The 23772-nt window shown below is 44.2% G+C and overlaps 1 protein-coding gene and 1 long non-coding RNA gene across 2 annotated transcripts in view; one reads left to right on the forward strand and one right to left on the reverse strand.

Moving 5' to 3' along the window:
- Window positions 1–63: 63 nt before the first annotated feature.
- LOC115544947 (uncharacterized) lies at window positions 64–6821 on the forward strand. The gene is made up of 4 exons (XR_003977039.1): window positions 64–152; window positions 643–746; window positions 1084–1168; window positions 6700–6821. It is a non-coding gene; the product is annotated as an uncharacterized LOC115544947 (long non-coding RNA).
- Window positions 3239–23772, reverse strand: part of nos1 (nitric oxide synthase 1 (neuronal)) — a 36446-nt gene continuing 15912 nt past the window's right edge. Inside the window, exons 10-29 of the mRNA XM_030357612.1 lie at window positions 21795–21969; window positions 21002–21103; window positions 20625–20819; window positions 20168–20253; window positions 19087–19231; window positions 17542–17646; window positions 17026–17084; window positions 16345–16461; window positions 14116–14290; window positions 13201–13339; window positions 12954–13032; window positions 12485–12678; window positions 11549–11718; window positions 9615–9825; window positions 7053–7140; window positions 6678–6799; window positions 6010–6158; window positions 4997–5191; window positions 4054–4172; window positions 3239–3599 (exon numbers count right to left, since the gene is read on the reverse strand). Coding sequence (XP_030213472.1) covers window positions 3584–3599; window positions 4054–4172; window positions 4997–5191; window positions 6010–6158; window positions 6678–6799; window positions 7053–7140; window positions 9615–9825; window positions 11549–11718; window positions 12485–12678; window positions 12954–13032; window positions 13201–13339; window positions 14116–14290; window positions 16345–16461; window positions 17026–17084; window positions 17542–17646; window positions 19087–19231; window positions 20168–20253; window positions 20625–20819; window positions 21002–21103; window positions 21795–21969 — 2641 coding nt within the window. The 3' untranslated portion in view covers window positions 3239–3583. The remainder of the gene's footprint in view (window positions 3600–4053; window positions 4173–4996; window positions 5192–6009; window positions 6159–6677; window positions 6800–7052; window positions 7141–9614; window positions 9826–11548; window positions 11719–12484; window positions 12679–12953; window positions 13033–13200; window positions 13340–14115; window positions 14291–16344; window positions 16462–17025; window positions 17085–17541; window positions 17647–19086; window positions 19232–20167; window positions 20254–20624; window positions 20820–21001; window positions 21104–21794; window positions 21970–23772) is intronic.

Here is a 23772-nt window from a genome sequence, read left to right on the forward strand (position 1 = left end):
CAAGCTGCTTGGCCTATCACAGTGCCTGCTGGTTCACTTCCTTATTTCAAGCCACGAATCAGAAGAACGGGAGCTTTATTGTTTGTTTGAATAGTGTGCCTCTGTTGACTGGTAACTATGGTGCTGACTGTGTCCCAGCAATGCTGAGATTGGTAAGTTGTTGAGCGTGCTGAGCAGAAAAAGACTCACACCACTTAATGACTCCCTTCTAACAATCTATCCTGAAAATACTAACAAACAGGGCTGACATTTAAAATCTGTAAATGACTAACCTGGTAGGTTAATGATGCTTCAAAACAAAGGTTGTTGTAGAAGTTCCCCTGGCGATAATTATTAACCTAGCAATAGTGGTTTACCTAGCAACAGTAGTTTAACTAGTGTTAGTATTTTTGCCAGCATTAGTTGTTTACCAAGCAATAGTATTTAGGGTTAGGGTTAGAGATACAAAAAGTTGTTTACCCAGCGGTAGTAGTTTACCCAGCGGTAGAAGTTTACCCAGCGGTAGAAGTTTACCCAGCGGTAGAAGTTTACCCAGCGGTAGATGATCACCAGCAGCCAGCCAACAGACATATTCTGTAACCATGCTAAATGAAATGCAGAGTGGTTGCAGGTGATGAAGGTCCTTGATGGATTACACAACAGGCTCCCTCACGAGGCCAGTGGTGGCATTCTCCGGGTGAACAAGGATGTGGTTGCACAACACTAGATGGAGAGGCCCTCAAAGGCTGTGTTTCATCCTGCGAAAGGTTGCCCCTCACAATACACTCATACTCGTACACAGTGTCGGTAAAGAGAGCTATGACAGGAGAAAATCATGCACCCCGCCTGCTCACCTAAGGCCTAAAGCACACGCGAGACACCGAATAAGGACAAGACTTTGGTTGTTGGATTTTTTTTTTTCGTTTATGTCAAGCAGAAAAAAAAGGACAAATAATAATAATAGAATTACAGAGTCAAAATACATTCTTAGAAAAAGTCAAAGATGTACTATTTTTTTGATTTTTTATACTTGAATATATATATATAAGCTATGTATAGAGCTATATCTTATATCTTTTTTTTGTTGCAAATTTTACATCACAGAGTGTTATCACAGCTCTTGCTGGGAACAGACGCAACCTGCGTAAACGTCTCTACAGAGGAGGAAACATCCGTCCTGAGCCAACAGGTGTGTCACCCGCATCATCCTCCGGATTAAACCAAAAATAACTACAATTCTCAATGAATAACAACAACTTAAAAACATAACGTTGGCAGCCGATAGGGACACTTAAAAAACACAGTAGGAATCCTTTACGTGTTCACCATGCTTTTGGCTATCTTCAACTTGGATACAAGACAAAGAAATAGCATCAAAGCAAGACTTAGGAACCGAGAATAAGCCACAGTTTACAGTACTGCTGGGTTGAGTAGATCTACTGAATAAACATGCCCCTGTCACAGTCAAACCAGAGCCCTCCTGGAATACATCATACAAAACACTTCTGATCATCAGGTTATTCCAATGAATAACTATGCAATTTTCCTGTGATGTGGATGCTGAAACTCTTATCTATATCTTGGTTGCTTAAGATGATTGAAAGGATAGAAAGATAAAGACAGAAAGTAATAAAGAAAGGGGGAGACAGCAGCTGAAGAAGGAAGTAATGTAAACATGTATTAAGCTGTTGTGCAGGGCACACCTGAGCACATGCATGTTAACACCCACTCAGTAACACACAATTTGTTATACCCATGCACACACACACACACACACACACACACACACACACACACACACACACACACACACACACACACACACACACACACACACACACACACACACACACCCCCAACACCCACACACAAACACACCCACACACAGAAATGCTACACGACAGGCCCACTAAAATCACAGTGATGGGTGTCATAGGAGCCTCACACTGGAACATAGAGAGGAATACATGAGAGAGGAGAGAGAGAGAGAGAGAGAGAGAGAGAGAGAGAGAGAGAGAGAGAGAGAGAGAGAGAGAGAGAGAGAGAGAGAGAGAGAGAGAGAGAGAGAGAGAGAGAGAAAGGGGTATACATGAGAGAGAGAGAATACATGAGAGAGAGAGAGAGAAGAATACATGAGAGAGAGAGAAGAATACATGAGAGAGAGAAGAATACATGAGAGAGAGAGAGAGAGAGAGAGAGAGAGAGAGAGAGAGAGAGAGAGAGAGAGAGAGAGAGAGAGAGAGAGAGAGAGAGAGAGAGAGAGAAAGAGAGAGAGAGAGAGAAGAATACATGAGAGAGAGGGAGAGAGAGAAAGAGAGAGAGAGAGAGAGAGAGAGAGAGAGAGAGAGAGAGAGAGAGAGAGAGAGAGAGAGAGAGAGAGAGAGAGAGAAATAGAGAGAGGGAGAGAAGTATACATGAGAGAGAGAGGGAGAGAGAGAGAGAGAGAGAAATATTGTGCAAATAGAGAAAAAGAGACTTTGCAATATAAGGCATCAGGCTGAAGCACGCAAATTGGACCCAACAATTACTCGACTAAGGTGCGAACAAATCGCTTGTGTGATGTGCTGATGGGTGGCTAAGTGTATTAAACACCACTATTTTGTATTTATAAATAACAAAGGACCCGCTATCATTTCTACCACCGACACCACATAGACCAACATCACCACCACCACCTTTATCACCACCACCGTCACCATCCAACTATCCTTCTTCATCATCGTTGGGTGATGACAGATCAGAGGCTAAGGGGATCTGCAGTATTTTTTCAACATTGGTTCCCCGTCACATGCCTCTAGACCACAGATTCCCAGCCTGCTTTGGGCAGTACAAAGGGACAGGTGCATTTAAAGGATTATTGGTGGAATGGCCTTTCAGGGTTGTGAGAACAACTTCTTTTTATATATATTAATAATATTCCTTGTGCCTGAGTTGCTAAGCAACAATTTCAGCTCTCATTTGTGTTTACTTTGTCCTTCGATACATCGCTGCAATCCTCTCTCTCTCTCTCTCTCTCTCTCTCTCTCTCTCTCTCTCTCTCTCTCTCTCTCTCTCTCTCTCTCTCTCTCTCTCTCTCTCTCTCTCTCTCTCTCTCTCTCTCTCTCTCTCTCTCTCTCTCTCTCTCTCTCTCCCTCTCGCTCTCTCCTCGCTTTGCTCTCTCTTTCCCAAGTGATTTTTTCAATCCAGTGCCCCTTGCAATGAAACTCTAATAAAAGCTTGTGGCTTCAACATTAAAGAACACATAAGTACATTATATTTCTCGACTATATTTTCATCTTGCTCATGCATTCATAATGAGGCAGGTTATTATACTGGGTGCACACATAAAATAAATTGAAAGGAACCATTTCAAATTATTGGAAGTACCACCAACATAGAAGAAAAAAAAAAGAATCTACAGTCAAAACAAAAAAATATTTCCAACTTGCTACAGACAAATTGCAGAGCCCAACCAGAAAATAACATATAATCTGATATATCAAAATAATCAAAATGAAAAGGGAAATAATTTTGTACAGTATAAAAATTGGCACAGTATTCTTGAAGCAGCAGTGCTGCTGCTTTCTCCAAACTCATTGACGTCAGAGCTTCTTTCACCACCACCCTACGAGCAGAAGACCCTGGGAGGGAGAGAGAGAATGGGGAGGGAGACAAAGAGAGATGCAGGGAGAGGGGGGAGGGGAGAGAGAAAGAGGGAGAGAGAGAAATCAGAAAGATTTAGAGGCAGAGAAATAAAAATGTTAAAGGACCTGTCATCTTACAAACAAGGGTTTTATTTTTCCACAATTCAAGAGACAATGCACCCATCAACATCCTGTTGCACCTTAATGAGTTAGCACTTTGTTGGCTACGTATGGTTCTCCTTTCATAAGCTGCAATGCATACTAATGTGGCCAATGGTAAGAAAGACACCTTCACTCTAATCCTGTTATTCAGGGATCCCTTTATCAACAGTTTCTATGGTGCGCAAGCCATGCTTCCATCCAAATCCACCTCTGCTAATGCGTTTTGGTCTCTGAAAATGGAGGTCTTTCCTGGGCTTCAGAGAGCATTTTTCACTGAAAGGCCACTCACTCGTCCGGATCTTTCTTGCTCTCCTCGATGAAGGCGATGGACTCAGAGCGAAGCCGGTTGGTGACCTCGTAGGTACGCAGCGTGACTCCAAAGATATCCTCGTGGTAGCGATTCTCGTCCTGATAGGGAGGGCAAGAGAGAGAGAGAGAGGGCAAGAGAGAGAGAGAGAGGGCAAGAGAGAGAGAGAGAGAGAGAGAGAGAGAGAGAGAGAGAGAGAGATAGCATGTGTTAACATGTGTGAGAGAGATGGGAGAAAGTTGAGAGAGAGAGAGAGAGAGAGAGAGAGAGAGAGAGAGAGAGAGAGAGAGAGAGAGAGAGATAGAGAAAGCGAGAGAGAGAGAGAGAGAGAGAGAGAGAGAGAGAGAGAGAGAGAGAGAGAGAGAGAGAGAGAGAAGGAGAGAGAGAAGGAGATATGAAAGGCAAGCAATTGTATTTTTTAAACGGATTTCTGCAGTACATGAAGAATACTATCAACCAGTTCATATTATTTAAATTATCTACATGAGCTGATTAGTGTAATTGTATAAAGCATACTGAAATGTATTATCAATTTTGTTACCAAATTCTATCATTCAAATATAACATAACTACCAAATTCTTTCATTCAAAGTCATTCTTCCTGCCTCCTCCTAATAGTGGTTTTACATTCTTACTACGATGAAAATGTTGAAAAAATCACAGTTTTCCCGCTTGTTATGCAGAGTGTAAAGCGGATGGACGTTTCTGTCCGGTGGGTGTCTTGTGTATGTGCAGGTGTGTACGTGTGTCCGTGCATGTGTCCGTTAGTGTGTGTGTCTGAGTGTGTTTAACTCTGAGCTTGTGTGTGTGTGTTTGTGTTTGTGTGTGTGTGTGTGTGTGTGTGTGTGTGTGTGTGTGTGTGTGTGTGTGTGTGTGTGTGTGTGTGTGTGTGTGTGTGTGTGTGTGTGTCTGTGTTTGCGTTTACTCTGAGCTTGCTGATGAAGAAGCCTGCGTCCTCGTGGCTCATGTTTCCCTGCAGTTTGACGATGTGTTGGATGGTCTTCAGGACGTCTCCGGCCATGGTCACGTCCCCGCACACGTAGAGGTGTCCCCCCTCCTCCTTCAGGGACTGGTACACTGTCTCCGCCAGCTGCTCCCGCAACACGTCCTGTACATACTTCTACCAGGTGGAAGGAGATGTAGAGAGAGAGAGGGAGGAAGAGAAGGAGGGAGAGAGAGGGGAAGAGAGAGAGGGGAGGGAGATGGAGGAAGATGGGAGGGAGAGAGATAGGGGGAAGATGGGAGAGAGGTTGGGTAAGGGAAAGAAATAGCGATAGAAAGGGAGGGATACAGAAGAGAGAGAGGGAGAGAGAAAAAGAGAGAAGTTGCGAGGGACAGAGAGAGAGAGAAATAGAAAGACAGAGGAGCAAGAGGGAGCGACAAATGATGAGAGAAAAGAACATGAGGGAAAATTTGCCAAATGCAGAAAATCTTCGATTCAATGTTTCTGTGTCCTCCACCTGTCCATGCAGGATGAGGACTAACAGGCGCACAAAGAAAAGCAAGTATAAATACTCGAAAGAGCTTACCAGCACTGGCCTTGACAAAGACAGCCCAAAGATATATCTAGTCCAGAATACCAACCTTACCACTGCTACATTATGCACAATGCTACTGCTGTTATGCAGCCTCACACAGAATAACAACACAAAAAAACCACAAGAATAGATGAATCTGCCGATTAGATTTTCATCAAACCTATCCTTTGAAATGGAGGCACATGAATTTCTAACCCTGAGCCATTGGTCTTATTCACCCATAGCGGCCATCTTGGTTCCATCTTGGCTCTGAACACGGGCAGCCTGATGGAACGGAATTCGGTATTCCACATTCGTGGAAGAAGAGTACCGGAAAAAAAAAACAACTACCGGTGTTCGGAGCCAAGATGTCCGCCAGCTGAATAAGGCTGCCTCGTGAATCTGGCAGTGACGGCAGTACCTTTGGTTTTCCAGGCTCTCTGGAGTAAGCCGTGTAGAGCTCTTTGAACACTTCCTTGTTCTTGGCCTGAATGGTCTCCTCCTTGTAGATGTGGTCCATCTGGGACTGCCGGCAGCCAAACACCAGGACCAGGGAGCCAGACTCAATGCCTGGGGGGAGGAGGGACGGAGGGAGGGTCTTAAACAACACCCTTAAGGCGTGAACACACAATGATACGGTGTGAAAGTGTGATGGTAGCGCTGGACGCTAGATTGGGACGGACGGGAGTGCAGCACTTTCCCAATCATTGAGGTATTGAGGTTTACAATTTAAGGAAACCATTGGCGTTTCAACTTGAGGTAAAGCTGTGATCTGATTGGACCTGCTTCGAGTGGTCAGCATCCACTGGGGTCAAAGTTAGAATAGTTTGAACTTTGAGCGCATCATCAAAATGGTGAAACCAAAAGGTCTGATACATCCAGGGTAGCCTCGATGCTAGGCTGGGCTTAAACCCTTGCATGCATCGGTATATACTTCCGTCAATACTTTAATGAACACTCTTTCTATCTTCCCCCCGAACCCTTAGGATATTGTGTACATTTGTCGCCATCGATGCCACCTCCTTTTTTACGCCACCCGTTATCGATCCTTTGTTATGAATCTCTCCTCTCCTTTTATCAACAACCAACCTTTGTTTTCGATGTCGTACAGTCTCTGTTGCCAGAAGCTTCTGAACGGTGCGATGCCGGTCCCTGGACCCACCAGGATACAGGGGACTCTGTGGTCCTTGGGCAGCTGGAACAACGGAGCGCTGGGACGCAGCAGATCCAACGAGCACATTCAGCTATCCCATGCTTTTAAAATGTCCATGCTCAGCAATTTCAAGGAACTTGCGATCAAATTCGTTATTAATGAAAATAAAGTATTCTGTTCATTATCTCCTGATTAATAATAAATAACAACATTATCAACGACCTCTGCATTGTGAAATTCAACATTAATAGCAAATTCTGTATGAAAAGTGAATGAATAATGAATCAGGAAGAGACATGTTGGGGATTTACCCGCGCACAAAACACGGCACCATCTCGCCCTCCTCTATCCTGTTGAGCCAAGAAGAGCACACTCCGTGGTGAATCGGCCCCTCTCCATCTGAAAGGGACATTAACAGAGTAAGCACTCTCCCCATCCCTTCTCATAGTCAACCCACCGGCATCACATCAACCCAGCAACCATCACACGATACACAAAGGCTAGGATTTCAGTTTATGCTCGGGGAAATTACCGTTATTGAACTATTACTTAAACAATCACTGTAGTACCCTCATGCAAATACACACACACACCAAAACACACTTGAATGTAAGTGCACTAAAACATATTACATTTAAGAGAGAGCGAGGGCGTGAGAGAGAGAGGGAGAGGGAGTTGGGGAGAGAGAGAGAGAGATAAGAGCTGTTAAATCAGCAGTGTAGTGTTGCCTTGCAATTTTGGATCCAAACTCACGGTTTGATCCTCTAAGACGCTGAAATCCCACAAGGTCCCTTCTCTTATGTTGGCAGCTGCTCTTCATATCACTTAAATGATCACTCCACTGCCAGACATTTCTTAAGACTGATTGATTCCAATCATGCTAAAAGCAGATTACCACTGTGGTCGACAGTAGCCATAGCAAGCATGTTCTCTACTTGGTAGTAGCTTGTGGTAGAGTAGAAGGTCAGATATGGAAGTTACTGAATAACCAATTTTTAATAACTACCAATTAAATATAAAAAAAATAAAAGAAGAATGATATAATAATCTTTGGGGAAACACTTTATAACATGAATTGCTGGTGGTCTGGGGAAATCTGTCAAGTTAACTGTTCTCAATGTAGAGGAAAGCACGTTTCAACCACGCTACTTATGTTTCATTAACCTAGCCTAGGAGATTAAAAATAATAACTATGTATTAAATACTCCACTGGCGTTTTAATGTGGGTTTATTGCAATTATAGCAGCGTTTGAAGTAGCTTGTGAAGTAGACTTGTCGAGATAACTTTCAACTCAGACTTTTTGTGCAGCTCCATAAAGACTGGCACAGCAGTGTGTTTTCATCGGTTTCCTTAATCCTAAAACTTGCACACCAAGAGGGTCACCTTGAAAACTATAACATTCAACAATAGCTACTTATAGTGTATGCTGTGTTAAACTGCAGTAGAAAACACGGCTGAGGAAGAGACATTTGAATATACATTAATCACCTGGCGGCCATATTGGTGTGTTATGGCGTTAAACACTCTAGAATCTTAGAGGAAACCATGACAACTCATTCTATAATTGTTTATACTACATTCCATTTCTCAACTCAGGTATAATTTAAAATATCAAATGACTTGTCATGGTTTCTCCAAACATTTTAGAAGTTCTTTCCACCCAACCAAACCAATATGGCCGCCAGGTGGACAAGGTCTGGTGGCTGAAGATTGTGCTTATTGTGCGTACACCTCCAGGAGAGCGATGATGAATAATGATTATAGTGGTATGGCGGGAAATCCAGCATGAGCTTCCATAAAGAACCGTCCTCTGCTCCTCAACATCATGAATTGCTTTATCTTCCTATTCAACCCACAATCCAAAGGTTTGAGTGTACCATACCCTACTGTTACATAACAAATATAACATAACTCCCCCCGCAAAACAGCTCATCACTTTCAGGTAGCTGTGCACTACGCACACTTGAGCCAGCAAATTGGGCCAGGATGTTTCCCTACTAAAATATTTGATTTAAACTCTGTGCAGGCATAAGGTAGGCATAGGATCATTTGTTTATTTCAGTGCCACCCCCGTCCAGAGATTCAGCTTTTGGTCGGTAGGAGACCAGAATGCTAAAAACTGTTGGTTGGAACTATGAGCTAGAGAAGCAACCTGATGAACCAGCAAACAACCCAATAGGGCGATAATGAGGGCCATCTAACAAGACCCTTTCAGTGCCCCTCCACCCCTCAATTAAAAAAAAACAATGGTCAAGATCCCATGCGCTCATAAATCAGACTTAGGTTTATATCTTAACATTCATATATATTCAAATTCATATATATATATCTATAGTCTGATGGCAGCCTGGATCAGATCCTGGGGAGCAGGGAATTTAACATCCTTTCACTTCATGTTTGTTACCAGTCATGTTGCAGGGATCTGTAAGTGCGTAGTTGGTGAAACCCAAACTCAACAGCAGATAACTGTAGAAATCGTCTGTAAACACCATGTAGACCAGCCACTGTATAAATCCACTTATTTACCCATTCTGAAAGCTCCCACCACTTGTGCAAATGTGTTTTGTTCAGTAGAATCAGTCAAACAAGGACTTTTGGATCAGCAGCACTGCTATAACATTGTGGAACTGTTGGATCAGACGTTCTGCTATTACCTTGATGTACTGTTGGATCAGAAGTTCTGCTATAACATAGTAGGACTGTTGGATAAGAAGTTCTGCTATAACGTAGTAGGACTGTTGGATCAGAAGTTCTTCGTTAACATATTTGCACTGCTCGATCCTGCTTGAAGGGACTTAAAACTTTGACGTCCCTTAAAACTTTTCTGTGTACCCCCATCTTCCCAGAGTCCTCCCCCTATCTGGACTCTCACCTCGGGGTCGGTAGGAGACGACGGCCACGGTGAGGTGGATCTCCCCTGGATGGACGTCCGGAGAGGAGCTGATGGAGTAGTAGCGTGGTTGGAGCAGGGGCAGCTGAGTGAGCAGCAGGGTGGAAGGCATCTGGATCGAGGGGAACTCCTCCAGCACCTCCACCAGGGTTGGGTTGTTGAACCACTTCCACTCCTCGTACTCCTGCAAGCCCTGTGGGGGGGAGAAGGAGGAGGAAGAGGAGGAGGTGGTGATGGTGAAGGAGAAGGAAGAGGTGGGGGAGGAGGAGGAAGAGGAGCAAGAGGTGGAGGAGGAGCAACAGGTGGAAGAGGTGGTGGTGTTGGTGGTGGAGCAGGCGGTGGAGGAGGAGTAATAGGTGGAGGAGGTGGTGGTGTTGGTGGTGGAGCAGGCGGTGGAGGAGGAGTAATAGGTGGAGGAGGTGGTGGTGTTGGTGGTGGAGCAGGTGGTGGAGGAGGGAGGTGGAGGATAAGGGGAGGAGGCGGAAGAGAAGCATGGGGTGGAGGATGAGTTGGTGGAGGAGGAGGAGGAGGAGGAGGAAGGAGGAGGAGAGGGGGGGATTGGCTTGTGAATGTTGTCAGACTACAGCAGTGTTTCTAACCTTTTTTGTGACTTTCACAGCACCAACCATTCTTCATTAAGACAACTAGAAAGGTTGTTTAATATTATTCTATAACATTAATTCATAATTCATTAATATTGTAGTGGGCTCGACCTGTGAGCTAACTACTAGTCTGTTCCAGTCTTTGATTGTGTAGAATCCGATTTGATCAGATTATTGTCCAAAGGTGAATAAGCCGATATTACCGATTCTTTAATGTGAAATACTTTCACATTACTTTGATCTAGTAGACACAACAAAGAGCACAAGATTGGAAGAAGTTATAGAAGTAGGAAAACGCTTGAAATTTGTTTTGCAATGGAAACTTTTCCTTGACTACTTGTTACGTGAATAGAGAGGTCACAGCAACAATTTTAAAGTAGAGCATAAGAGATGAACAAGCTACCAGATTCACTATGCTTTATCTTTGCACCAGATATTTTGATAACATCAGAATTTGAGCATACTTCTAGTGGGCCAAGATGTCAGTTGCACTTGTTCCCAGGTGTGCAAGAATTGACGCAACATTTGTGCAGCTGATTAACCTTATTTACGGACTACATATTTTCCAGCATCCCAGCGCAATTCGAAATGACAGGTGTCCTTTAATAGCTACTTATCTTTGAAGATTTGAATATGGGAACTATACTAACTATACAAAAGGACTATATATTAATAACCGCAAGGGACTAAGACGAAAACTGCCATAACGTTTTTTTCTCCTGTGTCTACTGTCCTCAGCCTTGGTTTGCCGTTGGCTGTGTGACGAGAGGATAAAGATGGAGTCAGAGCATGAGTATGACTCAGCACCTGGCCTCAGCCAGCCTATTCCGCACATTGACAAAAACTCAGAGTGATCTGTGGGTGGCGCGGGTAACGGCCGCAGGTTACAGCGATCAAGGGCTTTCACTGGGGGCCGACTCACCGCTGCCTCGCGCTTGTTTTGTAGCAGTGCAAAGTTCATCAAATGGGCTTTTAGAGCCAGGGAAATATCCTCAGCATTTCAGAGGCAAACATAATGGTTTCACTATTCAAAAGACATCAGAGGAGCACAGAACCATATGACAGATTTCAGCACCCAGCTAATAAAGCGGTGAAACTGAAAATGAATTCGCTGCTCATATTTATTCTACGTGGGCCGCACTCAACGCATTATTCCTGAACTTGTAATCGCATCAGCGCTGCAGGCGGCCGCCGCCACCAGGCGAGAGGAAGCTAAACATAAAGCCACACACAGAAAAACTAAAAAGTGACACACAAAAGGCTTTGAGGAGTTCGACCAAATCAGCGCTAATGCGTTTCGTTGGCTCTGTTTACCTTACTGAGGACCTCCAGTTTGTTCCTCTGCTTCTCATTGGTTGCCAGTGAGGCAAACTGCTGCAGCAGGACAGGGCTGGGCGGCGTGGTGATGTCCAGGAAGTACTGGAAGACCTGGGAGATGGTGCACGGCGGGATGCGGTTCTCATCGGTCCAGTTACTGATCACACCTGGAGAGACAGAACCACTCAGTTACTGATCACACCTGGAGAGACAGAACCACTCAGTTACTGATCACACCTGGAGAGACAGAACCACTCAGTTACTGATCACACCTGGAGAGACAGAACCACTCAGAATTAACTTATACTACAAGAAAAGAGAGAGAGAGAGAGAGAGAGAGAGAGAGAGAGAGAGAGAGAGAGAGAGAGAGAGAGAGAGAGAGAGAGAGAGAGAGAGAGAGAGAGAGAGAGAGAGAGAGAGAGAGAGAGAGAGAGAGAGAGAGAGAGAGGCTTTATGCTGGACAGAGGTATGGGGAGAGAGAGAGAGAGAGAGAGAGAGAGAGAGTGGCTTACTGCCAGGGAAAGAGAGGACTCATTCAGGTCATATCGGGCCTCTAGCTATACAGGCCTTCTCCATGAGCGCCTGCCTCTTTCATCCACTTAACACATGTGGTTTTGTCTAATAGTATCTGTATATGGTTGATGGAGATGGATCTGCCGGCAGACTGCCAGACCGACAGCATACAGGTAGGCAGGCAGACAGGCAGGCAGACAGACAGACAGACAGACAGGTAGACTAGCAGACAGACAGACAGACAGACAGACAGACAGACAGACAGACAGACAGACAGACAGACAGACAGACAGATAGACAGAGAGATGGACTGATGGAAAGATGGACTGAGAGACAGATAGATGGATGATGTAATGAATACAATGTAATCATTCATTATTTTAGGTGTAACAGAAGTGGCGTGGTCCTCCCGACACCCACCTAAGGCGGTGTTCCGCTCCTCCAGAAACTCCACCCTGACGATCTGGTTGACGGGCGGAGCGTCCTCCAGCTTGTCTATGAGAGACATCACCAGGTCCTCGTGGTTTCCGGGGAAGATGCCCAAATGATCGCCAGGTCTGTAGCCCAGATTCTCATGGTTATTCGTGTGGAGCCGCACGAAGATGGTGGAGCGACTAGGAGAGAGAACAACATTGACGTTTATATTCAGCTCTAAATTGAATTTTTATGAACCTCTTCAAACAACAAACAACAAGGACAACGACGTCCAGTCTGACACGACAGAGTAACGAGGTCATCGATCCAGGAGAGGACATCAAATTCACCAGGGATCACCTCATCTTTAAACTCACACCGTAGCTTTGGACTTAAAAGGAAAGTCCATTTTAATGGATAATTAATCTCAAATGGAGGAGTTTCAAATGGAAACTCTCGTAGAAAACATATTTACTTTGACTTTGCCGTCTGTAGATTTTGGGATTCTATCATCTTTGCCCCATAGACCTTCTTCTTGTGAACGCTTTTCAATCCTGTTTGACCACAAAAACAAAAGCAAACAACAGAAATCTTCATTAGAATGCATCGTATGCATGTTTCCATCACTTTTTTAGCTCATTTTGATTGCCGTTATATAATGTTGCAGTTATTCATGTTGCTGAATACAATGCTTTATTTGAACCGCTCAACGCTAAACTAACCGTCGGTGAGGGTGGGGGCCTCGGCTGTGTAGGTCAGCCGGAACTTGCTTTTCTTCCAGCTGCGGTCGTTGCTGATCAATGAGTGGTTGGCCTTCTCGATGTTCACATCATCACCGACGCAGAACACGTCACACGCAGCCTTCACCAACACACACACACACACACACACACACACACACACACACACACACACACACACACACACACACACACACACACACACACACACACACACACACACACACACACACACACACACACAAAACAGCGGGGACAAGGAAATGATGAGCCAAAGAGTGGAAGGAGAATAACCAATGGGAGGGAAGACTCTCCCCTTTACACCTCCTGTGACTCCTCATCCTTCTTCCAAGAGTAATGTTTAAATGCTTCAAAGTAATGCTTCAAATAAACGTCAAACTAGGCCCACCTATTACCAATTACCAATTACCATAAATAAACAGCTGTCCGAGTAATGGATGAAAAAACAGTGTGGAATGTAAAAATATTTTAATCGTATAAGGTGAAATGCAAACAATTATGCGATGCATCAACTCATCAACATTAACAGCGACAAATATAATCCAATTACTAATGCCCCCAATAAAGACCTACTTGGCGCAGGTTATAAAGGCCAGTGCTATTGTATACCAACCTTAAAGACCATCTTGGCCAAGAATCTGTAGGCCTGTGCTTTCGGAGACCAAACTTAAAGACCTTCTTGGTTCGGGTCCTGAGGGCCTCAGCCTTGATATACCAACCTTAAGGACTATCTTGGTCCAGGTTCTACAGGCCTGCTTTGGTATACCAACCTTAAAGACCATCTTGGCCCAGGTTCTGAAGGCCTGTGCTAGTGTATACAAACCTTAAAGACCTTCTCGGCCAAGAATCTGAAGGCCAGTGCTTTTGGAGACCAACCTTAAAGACCTTCTTGGCCCAGGTTCTGAAGGACTCCTCTTGGCCACAGAGCTCGTCGCCCTCGCCCATGCGGAGGATGCGTTCGCCCCCCAGCTCCTCGAACAGCGTGTCCACGGCGTGGGCAAAGGCACAGAAGTGAGGATAGGCCCGCGAGCCAAGGCCAAACACGGAAAACCTAGAGAGATGCAAAGCCACAGGGAAGACAGAGAGGCAAGAGATACAGCTTTGTAGGGAATCTGTGTTCTTTCTTGCACTTGAAGCGAAAATACACAAACAAAGACACACACACTCACTCACCCTCGCCCACACACTCATACAGAGAGAGAGAAATAAAGAGAAAGGGAGCGAGATTGGGTAAAGAAATGGAAAGAGATGCAATGGAGACTTAATCATTAAGATCCTTGACCAGATCGCTTCAAACTGTTTGAGGCAATCATTGGTCACCCTTGATTTGTGTTGTTTGTTAATCTTTTTAAAGATTGAAAGGTTAGATCTGCAGCTAAACAAATATTAGTAGGTAGACTTTGTTTGCTTTTAGAAATGTCAATTTATCCTGTATACCGCATATATATCATTCATTATATCATATATAATTATACGTATATAAAGAGGTATTACAGATTTGATATATTACTCTGTTACTTACGTGAACTTGTTTATGCAATATACATAAATACTATTATTTAAATATATATGTTTATTGTATGGTTTTATATTTTTTATTAGAATTTTTTAAAACCAAAAGCAAGCATGAAACAAAAAGATTGTTCTTGATATACTTGTTCCCCTCGTACCATTTGAGCTCATCATACCATGTGACCTCATTATTCCATACGACCCCATAGTACCATGTGACCACCTACACCTACACCTTAATGTAAATCCTCTGACCTGCAAGCACGCGTTTTCCATTTAGCTCTGCAACGTGGGAGAAATTATTATTTATTACACAGAGGAGGGAACAAAATACATGCATTATGTAATCCAATCTGTATTGAATGGTGCGTTGAATGGTATGCAGAACATTTTGTGGAAAAGGTACTATTGATATTTAAATTGCCATCAGTTAATTGCTTAGTGATCGCTTGAGGATTAACTCCTTTATCTAAAAGGTTTAAATTCATAAGAATCTCAGATTCGATGTATGATGATGTAACATGGGTTAGAATGTAAAATCCACATTCATATATACTGTAAATACATACTAACTATTTCCTGAACACATTGGTCTGGGAACCAGAAAACATTTCTGGGGCCACACTCAGAGGTTAACCGCTCCACAAGACAAGGCTTTCAACAGCTCTCTGTTGGGGAGCCCTAAGTAGATCTCAGGGCACCACCGCCAGATGCATGCCAGATGCACGACAGGCTCTTTACAGGCTCTTTTCAGCTGCCATAGCAACCAGGTTTAGCTGCCTCCAAGAGCCAAGAGCTGCTACGCTATTGCGCTCATCTCAATGATAACTGCAAAATAATCAGAAACTAGATGTGGGTTGTGCTTCACGAAAACCAAGTTTTGCTTTTATACTGAGAGGAAAAGAAAAAAAAAGCTAAGAAAGGAAAAATATGAAGTAGAAAATAATATTTTGAAGAAAAACTCGATTACAAGCACCTTTTCAAAAGGGATTTGAAAGATGCTACTGAGAGCATTGTCTTGTCTCATCGGGAGCCCTGAAGAAAAGCAGAGTTGCGACATTTGGTGTGTCATTGTCTGTTCTTGGCTGTTCCCAACTTTTGTATTGTTCATTGTCTGCTCTTAATGTTTTTGTGAACCGTCTCATACTGTGTAGCCATTGGCCTAAAAGCCCTCTGGGATTGTGTCTAAAGTTAGAGCTCTCTCTTCGTTTTAACGCCTGGTTTTGGAAACGTGAGAACGGGAGGCACAGCTCTTCTCCACATTTACATTTATATTTACATTTGGGGCATTGAGCAGACACCTTTATCAGTGAGGGCTGTGACACCGTCGCAGTTGCGGCCACTTGAGAGCTGATGGTCAACGTTGCCGTCCTTTCAAACCTACCAACGCTCATCACCACCTCGAGGCTGTTGCTACGCCAACAGCAAGCACCACATATTTCGCAATACACGCACACACACATGCAAATACACATGACAGTTTGGTTCTGGCACATGGTGTGATGCATTTCAGAAAGGCTTTGATTTGATGACAGTTCAGCCGAGCTGTATATGCATCACAAGGGCTGGGCGGGTGGGTTTTTATGAACCTACCTGACATTGGCGAAAGGTCCAGTGCTCTCAAAGTTGACCCTGGCCTCTGGCTCGTCGCTGGAGGACTTGCGTGTGTCTGAGTAAGAGGACACACTGTTGAAGCGGACCTTGTAGCTCCTATGGGAACAGAGACACAGCCAATGGATATTGAGTACTGCATGAAACGATCGTAATCAAAGGATTAACCTTGAGAAGTGAAATGGGCCCCGTCGGTCCAGGGCATGATTAAAAACCTCAGTTGGCGCTGTTGAGTAAAAGTAATGTTTAATTCATACTCAAGTTAAGTAAAGTGAAGTAAATTTCAAGCTGTATTACTACTCTGTAGTTCCAAAGGATCATGCCAATGGAAACTAAATTGGCACCAATACAGGTGTTACAAATGGCACCCATACAGGTGTAACAAATGCCACCCATACAGGTGTAACAAATGCCACCCATACAGGTGTAACAAATGCCACCCATACAGGTGTTACACATGGCACCCATACAGCTCCAAGACATGGCACCCATACAGACAGGGCACCCATACAGGTGTAACAAATGGCACCCAGGTGTTACACATGGCACCCTGGTACCAATACAGGTGTTACACGTGGCACCAGTACAGGCGTAACACATGGTACCCATAGAGGTGTGAGCCAATGACCAAAAGTGCTTTAGGTAAAGAAAGAGTAAACTCACTTCCTGTCCTCTGTGCTCGATGTCGGGTGTCGCGTCTCCATCAAGGCTGCCCCAAATTTCTGCAATGAACCAAGAGACAGAGGAGATGCTTTTGGGGTGCTGTGTGTCAGAGCGGTGTCGGCAGAGTGACAGGTGTCGTGCCGGGTGAAACGCGCTCCCAAGGCTTCAGGAGCACAGAGTCATCTGGGCTACAGCGTTCGATTTGCAATCACGAGGCCGCTGGGTGTCTGAGCCCCCCACTGTGCATCTCACCGGGTTCCAAGGCTCCTCATCTCACGATGGAATTCGTGAGCAGGATATAACATACCCCATGTTTATAAAGTAATGATTATATAACATACCCTATATTTATAAAGTCATGACTGTGTATATGGTATACAATATACTCTACATTTATAAAATAAGCACTGCGTATATAGTATATAACATACCCTATATTGATAAAATAAGGACTGTGAATACAGTTCATAACATACCCTATATTTATAAAATAAGTAAATACAGCATGTAACAAACCTCTCCATTTTCAGGCGGATCCCCATTGCCGAATGTGCTGGTCACCACCAGAACCAGAGTCTCATGTTCAAGATCCACGACGTCGTACTCGTCCAAAGCCATGACCTGGAGGAGAAACAACGTTCATTACCTTTAAATGTCCTCTATCCCCCCCCCCCATCAGATAGTATTTATTGAAGACATTACACACCAGCTCCTGGACAGAGTTTGGCCTGTGCTGTAACTCATTGAAAGTTGAGAATGAAAAACAAAAAGCACATCTCTTTTCATCACTGAGGACTTAAAGAGGTAAAGATTTAGATGTACCTATATCTATGTACACATGTACAAATAGGTGACTCGCTTTTCCAGCTGACGTATGAAGCGAATCAACACCACGACAACAATGATTGATTCACCCTCCAACCACCCATTTACCCACTAACCCACACCTCACACACACACACACACAGACACATGCACATCCATCTCCTGTTGAATAGATCACATGAAGAAGATGAGATATGTCCTTGACAGCTCCATGCATTCACTTCTCTGTGTATCTTTTTGTTACACTCGTTTTTCTTATGCAACACATTTACTGCAGGTGCATCTCTAGAAACAACAGCTCTAGACTCAGCTGCCCTCCACCGTAGCACTGACCCACAGCACTAACAGATCAATAGAGACAGAGAGGGAGGGAGACAGGGAAAGGACGAGAGAGAGAAAGAGAGAGAGAGAGAGAGAGAGAGAGAGAGAGAGAGAGAGAGAGAGAGAGAGAGAGAGAGAGAGAGAGAGAGAGAGAGAGAGAGAGAGAGAGAGAGAGAGAGAGAGAGAGAGAGACAGAGAGAGAGAGAGAGAGAGAGAGAGAGGGGCTTTATGCTGGACAGAGGTATGGGGAGAGAGAGAGAGAGAGAGAGAGAGAGAGAGAGAGAGAGAGAGAGAGAGAGAGAGAGAGAGAGAGAGAGAGAGAGAGAGAGACAGAGACAGAGACAGAGAGGGAGAGACACAGGTAGAAAATAAATAAGTGTCAAAAGACACATGCTTCTCTTACTCATGCTTATTTCCACCTTGCGTGGATATGCGTGCACGCTGCTTGGTTTGCCAGGGGTGAAAGAGAAGAGAGAGATAGAGACGTATACGAAAGACGTAGGGAAGAGGGGAAGAGAGGATCCTGAACCCACTGGGATGAACTTGTGCTGAGGTCAGCACCAACCACACCAACACAACAGTTTTTTCTCGCTTCTTTTAAATGCAGCAAAGTGAAGGCCAACTTTTTGCCTGTTTCCCGTCTCTGAATTCCTGCCCACCATTAAAAATGAATTGGCTTTTCGAGGGTTCTGGCATCGCCATGCATTTTAAATCATGATTCATGTTGTACGCGGGATGAACGAGATCATGCCAGAGAAATCCCTTCAATAACATGTTGAGAGTCCTGCAGAAAAACGTTTGATTCTCCCCTCTAAGGATATTTCAAAGACTATGGATTCTGCTGTCGTAGCTGTTTTAAAAAAAACATTGTGATAATCCGGCTAACAGGATGATAATCCGGCTAGTCATTCTTACCTTGGCATCAAATGCATGCTTGAAGATCTCACAGAGCGTCTTGGCGTAGTCGTGGGATTTGCCCGTCTCTGTGGCAAACAAAATGGTGGCTTTGACCCGCTTGGCCATGGCTTGACCCATCAGCTTGGCAGAGAACTTCACTGCCCTGGGAAAGATACAGATATATAAAAGGACAGAGAGAGGAGATAGGTGACAGAGACACAGCGAGAGAGAGAGAGAGAGACACATAGAGAAAGAGAGACAATGAGAAAGAGAATGAGAGAGAAATATAGAGCGGGAGAAAAAGAGAGACAGGGAGATAGCGAGATAGAGAGTGAGCGTGACAATGAGAGAGAGATAGAGACAGAGAGAGAAGAGGGAGAGAGACGACAAGAGAGAAGGAGGGACAGACAACATGCGATGAGGTATGAAAAGTAAAGAAAAAAAAAGAAATGGGAAAACTGATTCAATCACACAAAGTAAATTACTTGAAGTTGCGTATCCTGAACCATTAACCGCCCCTATCAGAGTCCCTCGGGGGAGACAGAGAGCTGCCCTAAAACAGCTGATGCGGGAGATCCTCCCAGAAGACAACGTGTATCTTGTCAAAGCACCAGATGGATGTAATTGTGATTACAACGCTTGTCATAATGTCTTCTTCTGGAGGCAATCACATTAAACATCACAAAACATACGCGCACACTCACGCACACACACGTACGCGCACAAACGCACACACACCCATGAACGCCCACACAAAGAACTTGTGATTACTCCGCGAGGGGTTGATTGGTTGAATTACATCCCTGAGTTCACACATGCAGCCTACGCCTTGTTTCTCGTTCACTTGTTTGCGAGGAACTGATCCTGTATCTGACTGTGTGTTAGCATGTCAACGTCCAACCGTGTCCTCACATCGATGATCGCTCAAATGGCGCGTGTGACCTTTAAGCCGTGGTTATCAACCACAAGATGGCAATTACACAGACAACGGTGCTCCCAGCTTGTTAATCAGCTTTTTTGCTGCCATTAAGTATTATTTATTTTATTGTTGAGGTTGCTGGAGCTTGTCTTGTGACTTATAACCTGAGGGTGTACTCACTTTGCAAGCTTCTTGAATCCGATGGCTCTCTTCTTCGTGGGCGTTCCATTGACTCCCTTCCATACGTGGTTGTTCCATGGATCAGCCTAGTTAGATAACACGGTCACATGCTAAACATCATCATGTTTTTTTCATTAGGTTTCCTTTATCCGTTTGCTTGTGTTTGAGTTTTGATTACCACAAAAGAGAACCTAGAAAAGATCCAATCCCAAATTTCTTCCATCCGTTAACTTTCGGTGCATCCTCATAAACAGCATACTTTTGGCTTACAAAATGGAAGTAAGAGTAAAGCTTCTGTCTGTCCTATGACCCCAGTAAGGGGGTACTAGGTTCTGAAGGCAGGATCACGGTTGATCCGACGGACCACGGCTCAGCTCTGTGTGTCCGTCAACTGGCTAACTTTCATGAACCCTCGACGCATGTTCCCCACCACACGGGGCTCCTTGAGGCCGCTCACCTGGTACTCGAAGGAGGGGGTGAGGCGGTAGTTAAGCATCTCCTGATGGAAGACGGGCGTGATGCTCCCGGACATGGGGGGAACGATCCACACCCAGTCCCCCGGGCAGCCTCCGCGCACCCGGAACTCGTTCTCCATGTGCTTCATGAAGGACTCGGTGGCCGAGTGGTGGTCCACGATCGTCACCTTGGCCGACTTTGAGAACACAAAGAGTAGTTTGCATTTTTACATCCCTCACGTCCCATTTACATCATCTCAATTACTCAACCATGGATGAGGGTTGTTTAATCTCAAAAAACCACTCGGCAGCATCTGCCGATGCTGATACTTCAGAGTGCCTCAAAGTCCCTTTCAAGAAGAACAGCTGGGCAGCCCACCTGGAAGCTATGGAGAACTGCAATGTTTGTCTCCACCAGCGCCTGGTCTTTCCACAAGGACGATGTCTTCCTGGTGTCCAAGCCCATCCTGTTCGCCACCTCCTGCGATAGACAGAATCATAAAAATCATAAACCCTCACTGGTTGTTCACTACCGGAGAAGAACGCTATAATTGACTCGAGACGACAGACAATAGATCCTACTTCCCCAATTCAGAGGGCCCCTAAATTGCTATCAATTTAGTGTCTTATTCTTGTACTGGAAACAGCTTGATAGTTGGCTAGCTGCCAGAAGAATCGCACTGGAAGAAGGACTCTGAGGATGCATGGTTTGACTCATTCCCATACAGGGGAGACCGCATGCCAGATGGTCTAATCTGACCAAAGACCTGATGTAAACATGATTCAGGGTTAAGGGTGACTTTCTCAAGCAGCAGCTTCTAGCCATTGTAGCACTCATAGCTTCCTCATCCATATTACTAACGGCTGTGGTCAGTATCAGGATCAGTTTGGATTAGTCTGACAAACGTCTAAAAGTGGCAATTTATAACTAATAATGATGTTGCATCATAAGTGGCAAGAGTGTGGGCGAGTTTTTAAACATAACACTCCAACGCTCTGGCAATATAGTTTGGATGTGGTCGCACAACATTCAAGTCAGAAATATTGGTCAGAAAGACCAGGTTGAACTGCAGCCTGTTTTTTTTTTTACGGGCTTGGACAGCCTCCATCCGTCAGCGGTCTGAATCCACCAGCCCCCACACTGTGTAGCAGGGGGGCCGTTCACACGTTACCTCCATGATGTTGTAGCGAGAGCTGTCGCAGAAGTCTCTCACGCCGATCTCCGTGCCCATGTACCAGCCGCTGAAGGGACAGCCGCTGAACTCCAGGCCCCCGATCTCCATCAGCATGTTGGACACGGCGGGGAGGCTGTACCACTTGAGGCCCAGATCCTTAAACCAGTCAAACCTTGGCAAGCACAAGCACACACACGTGCACACACACACGGGCACACAGACAGACACACGCACGCACGCACGCACGCACGCAGACACACACACACACACACACACACACACACACACACAATAAATGAGTCTCTTCCAGCTGGGTGTTTGAGCAGGGATTGTGTGTACAGAGCTTATCCAGATCAAGTAGCTAATACAGAAAAAACACCAGAATACATCGAACACAGAAACCAGTTGAATGTTCTGCATAGAGATGCTGAACAGAAGCCTGTGACACACGTTTAAAAAGCTTTGTTAATAGTAAAGAAAAGGAAATCCCTAGGGTGAAGTAATTAATTTGTGAAGATATAATTGTGTGTCATTTCAGATTTTCTATTCAAGTGCCGGTGACAAGTCAAGTGTAAAATAAGATAAGCCCCTGCAGGGACCGTTGTGAAAAACAGTTTTTTGTCGCCTTTTATATAATTCCAATGAGTTATTACATAACTCCTTGAATATATTATATATATATCCAGAGTGTGATTATTACATCATTTCACGTAATTAATTTTAAGCTTAATATATAAATAACTTTCTGGTTGCCAAGTGGGGCTCCTGTACAATTAATCAGACAAATACAAATTTTTTCTCAACAGCAACACATTGCAGAAATTCTAGATGGCTTCCATTACACCAAACTAATCGAAGCCCTTCAGGGAAATGGACTATGTTCCTTCTCTGTATATTTCAGCAAGGACCAGACTGAGACCCATGTTATGATGAAACGCTGTCAGTGTCCACAGAATGTGTTAAGTTGGCACTGGGTCTGAGTAGCAGCTGATGCAGTGTAAGAAAGAGTGATAGTAGTGTTGGAAGCCGGTCAGAAATAGTCAGTGTGTGTGTGTGCGCTGTTGTGTTTTTGTCTGTCTCTCTGTGTATGTGCATGTAAGCCTTTGTATAGGTGAGCATGTGTGTGTGTGCATGTGTACAAGTGCCCGTTTGTGTGTGTGCGTGTGTGTGTGTGTGTGTGTGTGTGTGTGTGTGTGTGTGTGTGTGTGTGAGTGTGTGTGTGTGTGTGTGTGTGTGTGTGTGTGTGTGTGTGTGTGTGTGTGTGTGTGTGTGTGTGTGTGTGTGTGTGTGTGTGTGTGTGTGTGTGTGTGTGTGTGGAGATGGACTCAGCTTGAGTGAAAGCTATCGCTTAGTGTATTGTCTGAGGTGGCGTTTTCTACTCTGATCACAGGTTCACATCGCTCCATACATCACAAAAGGCAGAGGGAGAAAACGGCGCGAAGGGGGAGCTAACTCCCTTTGCACAACAAAGTGTTGGCATGGCAACACAACACAATAAGATATCATCGCTATAGCCTATTTGTGGTTATGAAGATGATATATGATTCCAAAAAACAACAACCATGTATCATTTACATGGAAGCACTGCAGATAATCTCCCCTGAAGATAATATGGAATAATAACAAAGCCCCTACTTTCAAACTAAGTGCACCATGAATACAGCAGGTAAATACATATACCATATAAATACACCATATAAATAATCCATAGGAATAAACCACATCAATTGACCACATAAATACACTATAGGAATAAACCATTTAAAGACACTATATGAACACACTATATAAATGTACCATGTAAATACACCATATAAATAAACCATTTAAATACAGCATATAAATATAACATATCAATACACCAAATAGATAAACCATATAAACACACCATAAATACAGTCTATAAATACACTACAGCATATAAATACACTATATCAATTAATCATATAAAAAAACCATATAAACACACCATAAA

Source organism: Gadus morhua, chromosome 6 (assembly GCF_902167405.1).
Source record: "Gadus morhua chromosome 6, gadMor3.0, whole genome shotgun sequence".
Taxonomy (NCBI): Eukaryota; Metazoa; Chordata; class Actinopteri; order Gadiformes; family Gadidae; genus Gadus; species Gadus morhua.